Below are 6,474 nucleotides of genomic sequence, written 5' to 3'. Positions count from 1 at the left end.
ATTTCTTCCAACCAAAATTCACACTTACTGAACTTAGCGTAAAGCTTGTGTTCTCTCAACACTTGTAAAACTATCTCCAAGTGCTTGGCGTGATCCTCTCGGGTCTTAGAATATACTAGAATATCATCTATGAATACCACCACAAATTGGTCCAGATATTTCTTAAAGATTCTCTGCATTAGATCCATGAAAGCAGCTGGGGCATTGGTTAACCCAAAAGGCATTACCGCAAACTCAAAGTGCCCATATCGAGAATTAAAGCGGTCTTAGGTATATCTTCCTTTTTAATCCTCAATTGATAGTACCCTTGTCTCAAATCTAACTTAGAGTACACCACCGATCCTTGCAATTGGTCAAATAATCCATCAATCAAGGGCAAAGGGTACTTATTCTTAATAGTCACCTCATTCAAACCTCGATAGTCAATGCACAATCTCAAACTCCCGTCCTTTTTCTTTACAAACAAAACTGGAGCTCCCCACGGTGAGTCACTTTCCTTAATAAAACCTCTTTCTAGTAGGTCCTGCAACTGGATCTTTAGTTCTTTCAACTCCGCAGGAGCCATTCTATAAGGAGTTTTTGAAATTGGGGCTACTCCTGGAACCAAATCAATCTTAAACTCTATCTCCCTTTCAGGTGGCAGAGATGTTAATTCTTCCGGGAAGACATCGGGAAAATCTTGCACGATTGGTACATCTTCTAATTTCACTTGATCACTAGGGGCGTTAATTAAGAAAGCTAAGAAACCCTGGGCTCCCTTGTGAAGCATTTTCCTAGCTCGAATCCCTGAAATCAAAGCAGACGAAGCTAATCTACCCCTTACATCTAGCTTGAGAGTTGCCTCACCTGGGATGCAAAATTCCACCACTTTAGCTCTACAATCTAGCTTAGCATGGTGGTAAGACAAAAAGTCCATTCCTATAATCACATCATACCCCTTAAGGTCCAAACTCACCAAGTCAACTAGCATTTTTCGCTCCCCAACCCAAAATTCACACTCCTTATACACTAAACTAGTGAGCATGCTCTTATTACCCGTAGGAGTCCTAACTTCCAAATCATAGGGTAATCGTACAGGTTTTACATCAATTCCACACATAAAAGCAGGATTAACAAACGAATGAGTCGCACCGGGATCAATTAAAACCTTAGCTAATCGATGAAAGATTGGAAGTGTACCTTCGACTACCTCCGAAGGGTCAGGTGCAGGTTGACTATCTAGGGCATAAACCCTGGCCGGGACCTTCGGCCGACTCCCTCCAGAAGCAGTTTGCCTAGAACTTGTGGCACCTCCTTGGCTTCCCCCATTCTCGGAAATCTTAGGACAATTAGCAATTTGGTGCTCAGCACTTCCACACCTGAGGCACTTGCCCTCTTTTCTCCAGCACTCATTTGCGGTATGATTGGCTTTTCCACAGTAACCACAGGTTATCTGAGGGGTTGACACTTGTACACCTTGTGGAGCACTCCTAGGGGGTCCCCTTCCACTTTGACCTCCTCTCACTCCAGATCCTCTCGCCCCAGGGCCTCTAGCTCCAGCACCCCTTGCTAAAGCACCTCTCGATGCACTAGGGATATTCACTACTCCAGTTCCTCTACCCATCTTAGGCGGTGGGGCACTTGTAGAAATTGGGTCCCTGCTACCACTAGGGGCATTCCTTTTCCTAGCAAAGAATGACCTAGATTGGGCTCTAGCCGTCTCAAACCTCTGAGCTTTCTCTACGGCATCACTATACGTGTTAATTTGAGCAGTGGCTAGCCCCTCTTGAATCTCCACATTGAGCCCTTGCACAAATCTCCTAATGCGTCTCTGCTCAGTGGCTATCAGGTCAGGGGCATATCGGGCTAATTTAGTAAAGTTGGTTTCATACTCTGCTACACTCATGGCCCCTTGTTTGCACTTAATAAAGTCATCCTCCCTTTTCTCTTGGACTAGAGGTGGAAGAAATTTGGCATTAAACTCACGGGTGAAGTTTGCCCAAGTACTAGGGGTACGGTCTCTATCCCACTTATCCTTAATTAGATTCCACCAAGACCGTGCAGCTCCTTCAAATTGAAATGACGCAAAAGTCACTTTCCGCGTCTCAGTGTAATCCAATGTGGCAAAAATATCAGATATTCTCTCCCACCATCCCTCAGCTATTTCAGGCTCTGGCCCACCTTGAAACTTAGGCGGCCCAAACTTTAGGAACCTCTCCAAGGCCCTATCTTCAGTATCTAACTGCCCACCAGGTTGTTGATGCACTGGTCCAGGACCTTGACGGTCCGTCAAACGTTCTAGCACTTCGGTTATCCTATTAATAGCGGTGGCCATTTGATCTCCGCCCCCGCCCTCGGGTCCCCGATTTTGGTTCACTTCCGACGCTCTATCGCCCCCTTGATCACGAAGGGGTTCAGCCCGTCTCCCTCGACCTCGACCTCGACTTCGGCGTTGACCTCTACCACGGGGATCCATACCTAGTTATGCCTAATGCAAAACAAGAAGTAAGTATACAGAAATTTACACAAAGTTTAAAGAGCAACGCAGGAAAATTGCATAAAACTGAGGAACAAAGCAGAAAATTATGCCAAATGAAGATCAACTTGAGAGCGATAAAAATAACCACAACTAACACATATATTAACATTCGAAATTCCTACAATTAGCATTTCATTGGGATTTTACAAAAATATAGCACAAAGGTGCTACAAGGTGCAACCAGTCATTCATAATCAAAAGAAGTACAATCACCACAAAAGCAAGCCATACAGTTACAAAAATACAATGGCCCAAGAGTTAGCACCATCCCAACCAATGTTTACAAATTACAAGTCAAAAGAGAGTCTAACTAAGCCTAGTCCTCAGCGGGACCATCAGATGGATTCCCCTCATCAGGATCCTCTTCTGGATCCTCCTCCGGGTCCTCCTCTGGATCCTCCTCAGCACTAGGAGCTACCTCTGAGGCCTCGTCCATCACCTCATCCACCAGCATGGTAGCATCCGCTAGTATCCCAAAAGCTCGCTCACGAACCATGTCTCTCATCCTAGCCACGCTATCCCTTGCTCTCTGCAGCTCCTCACGGTCTGCCTCAGCCCTAGCTCTCTCCTCTATCACCATTCCAGTCAGCTCTGCTACCCTATTCTGCAGATTAGCCACCTTGGCACCCAACTCGTCCACGTCCTGAATCAGGGCTATGTTGGAATTCACCAACTGGCGATGTTCATCGTCTATAGCCAGAACCAAGCGGTTGGGGTAAGAGAAGGTCAACCTACAGTCACACCTAGGAACCCTGGTGTCGGGTGAGTACTGACCACGAGCTCCACCACCCTGAACTTGGTAAAATATAGGCGTAAGAGGCGGCGCGTGACCATTCGCGTGCCCGTTACCATTAGCAGCATGTCCATTCCCGTTAGGGTTCTCCATACCTACAAAACAGCCAAAACTTTCAAAGTTAAACCTTATCACCATTAATTTGATCAATTATCACTTAAAATATATCTAAGTATCTCATTCCTATTTCTAGGAATAAAATACCTAACAATTCTACCAAATACGTTTTAACCTAATGCTCTGATACCACCTGTGGCGACCCCACTTCCCCCTAAGGCGAACCAAAGGGTTGGCGGGTCGCCTGCCTAACTCTCGCCAGGACTCACTCACTCTAGCAACTAATATCACCAAACATAAATTGAAAATAAAACCTTACTCCTCGAGCAAGCTAAGTACTTAAATAAATCATACAATTCAACTTATACAGCCCGAAAATACAATTCCAAGTACCAACGAAAACATCGAGTTTAAAATACTTAATTTACAATTTAAAGTTCCTAACTCAGGGCACAAAAGCACCACAGGATTCACATTTTCCCAAAGGCACAAGAAAATCATCCAAAAGATATTAAAGTATCTCCCAAAGTACGATTACAAAAGTGGGCATTCAAAATATAACATTTCTTTTCTAGTTCTCCAAGACTTCATGCATTTCAGAACCTGTCAAGGAAAACAAATTGGAAGGGATGAGCCAATAGCTCAGTGGTGTCTCGAAACATGCAATTCACATAGGGCAATTTAACAAGTACAAATGGACAAGTAAGCAATTAACAATTTAGAAAAATGAAGTAACATGACAAGAAAAGGATACAGGGCTCTCAGGAGCCAAAGTCCTCGCGCTTGATCAGGTAATTTATAGTAGTTGACACTCCGTCAACTTTCACTACCTAATCTCCATGTAGACATTTTTCCTAATCTACACGTCTCCTAGCAACGACTTTCCCCTTATTTTCGGGCCCGACTCCAACACGAATTTTGCAAGCACTTTTACCAAGACGGCAGAGAGGTACCTCCCACTCTAATAGAGCGTGGTACGTGCATCCGTTTGGTTTAATTAGTCGACGAGACCCCGCTCCAATCGACATTGCAACACTTGTACTTGTGATATTTCACGAAATCACATAGTATATAACATTTCATGATATCTCTAGTAAGTACTTTTAACAAGTAGTTCAACTAGCAGTTAAACACGATTCATGCAAGAGACACTCACCTTAAGTGAAGTGTCTAGAATTCCAAACTTTGACCGAGGTTGTGCCCTTCATCGACTCCTAAAAACATACAAATAATTCACGTAAATTTCTACTTTTGAGTTGGCGAGTTTACTCAAGTCTTCTAGCATTTAATTTCACTCAAAAATCCCAAACTAGCATTAATCGTATTCTCAAAGTGAAATCCACAAATTTTCAAGTGAAATTAAATTTTGAGGTTTCTTTAAAACCAAAAACTTGCTAAATTCGTCAAATGTTCCAATAACCAAGTTCTAGAGTCGTATAAGCAATTAACACCCCTTTGGTGTCACAAGTTGAGAAAAATCACATTTAACCATTTAGAAGAATTTTTCCCCTCTAATTTTCCCCAAAAATATCTTGGAAAATTCTTTTAAGAGGAAATCATATAAACCAAGTAAAACTAGCCGTTGGAATTTCTATAAAATAGAAACTCCTTAAGTTTGCCAAATTCCATTGACCAACTTGGTTCAAGGATTTTCTTGAAGGCAAAAACTTGAGTTTTCAAGAAAATTTCCAAATTTGGCATATTTCTCGAAATAGGACATTTGGTCTAATAAAATTCAAGGTTATTGACTCGAAGTGGACCTAGTAACGAAGGTTAATGCTAGAAAACATTTTCGGGACAATTTAATCCACATTTAACCAAAACGAAATCCAAACGTCAAAATCATTTCTAATTTCAAACAAAATTTCTGTTTTGGGTAGCGTCGTGAAGAATAAAATTTTGGTCCACTTTTTGAACGTAAACTCTACTAGATTTTTGTCCCAAATTGAGCTATACACACCCCTTAACTAAACACAAGTCAAATTGGGTTCATGTTAACGTGAAAATCATTTAACATGTCTCATGCAAAGCTGGAAAAATTTCCAAGTACATTTGGTACAAGAAGTCCATTTTCTCTTCAATTTGTCCAAAACTTTTCAACTACCCAAAAATTCGACCAAAATCTGGAAAATTTCCAGAATTTTCGGGTAGCTCAAAGGGCATTTTTCTCTTTGATTTTTCAATGAAATTTCCCATTGTACCAAAGCTGCATTTTCACCAAAACTACTCTACACATATAGGTGAACATATACATGATTTAAATAGCTCAATAACTTCACAAAATCCAGTTCAAAAAGCTGGGCAAAGTTGGAAGAAAAACAGGCCTGCTGGTTCGGTTGCAGAGCAGAAATTTTCTCTTCTCTTTGATCAACCATTTCCAACTTATAATTCATACTTTAAGTCCCTAACAATCACCACTAACTAGTCTAGCCCCCAAATAAACAATCCAGTTCATTAACTAAGCGAAATTTGCAAAACATCAACAGGTACAAATCTGGAAAATTTTCCCTTCTCTCGGCAGCACCCCAGCTTCATTCTAAAAAAATTTTCCCAACATATAACCACCTCAAAACATACATATAGACACATAAAACACCTCTAGCTTCATCAATCATTAGCTTAGAGGATCAGCAACCCAACATGTTTCACCAAGACAAGCTAAAACTTCAAGAACCAAAAGCTGCAACAAATCTGAAATTTTGGCTAAGGGGTGAAGCGGAAGTTTTTGGGTTACCTTTGGTGGTTGTTTACTAGCTAAATGAAGTGCCTAGTTCTCCAAGTTCGCTCCTAGAATCACTGAGGTCAGTCGGCACCCCTTGCACTCTGTTTTCTCTCGGTCAGACCAGTCACCGCAGCAGCAAAGCAGCGACCGAAGATGAGAAGGGCTGGGGTTCTGGTTGTTTTTGGTGAGCTTGGGGTGGTTCTGTGGTTGGTGGAAGGAAAAAAAATAGGAAGCTTTCACCCTGGTCTGAACAACCCAGTAGTAGTAGCAGCGGCAGGAGCAACGAGAGTAGCAGCAGCAACAACGATCCTCTCCTTCCTCTTGCTCGATCTGGACAGCAGCAAGAAGTGGAGGTGGAAGCTGAAAATGGAAGCTTGAAGACTA

At 42.2% G+C, this 6,474-nt stretch overlaps 1 protein-coding gene across 1 annotated transcript; it reads right to left on the bottom strand.

The window, feature by feature from the left end:
- Positions 1-223: 223 nt before the first annotated feature.
- Positions 224-2,455, bottom strand: LOC140016971 (uncharacterized). Its single transcript, XM_072071296.1, has 2 exons — positions 508-2,455; positions 224-342 (listed from the first exon to the last, which is right to left on the bottom strand). Exons 1-2 carry the CDS (start codon positions 2,453-2,455, stop codon positions 224-226), a joined length of 2,067 nt encoding a protein of 688 aa, XP_071927397.1.
- Positions 2,456-6,474: the final 4,019 nt, after the last annotated feature.

This window comes from Coffea arabica, chromosome 1e (assembly GCF_036785885.1).
Source record: "Coffea arabica cultivar ET-39 chromosome 1e, Coffea Arabica ET-39 HiFi, whole genome shotgun sequence".
Classification (NCBI taxonomy): domain Eukaryota; kingdom Viridiplantae; phylum Streptophyta; class Magnoliopsida; order Gentianales; family Rubiaceae; genus Coffea; species Coffea arabica.
The sequence above is the reverse complement of the archived record's forward strand: the minus strand, read 5'-3'. Positions and strand labels throughout refer to the sequence as shown.

Coding starts and splice junctions, on each gene's coding strand:
- LOC140016971 (XM_072071296.1), bottom strand. CDS start 2,455: ATGGATCCCCGTGGTAGAGGTCAACGCCGAAGTCGAGGTCGAGGTCGA. Junction 343..507: donor GCAGGACCTACTAGAAAGAG/GTTTTATTAAGG, acceptor ACCAATTGCAAG/GATCGGTGGTGTACTCTAAG.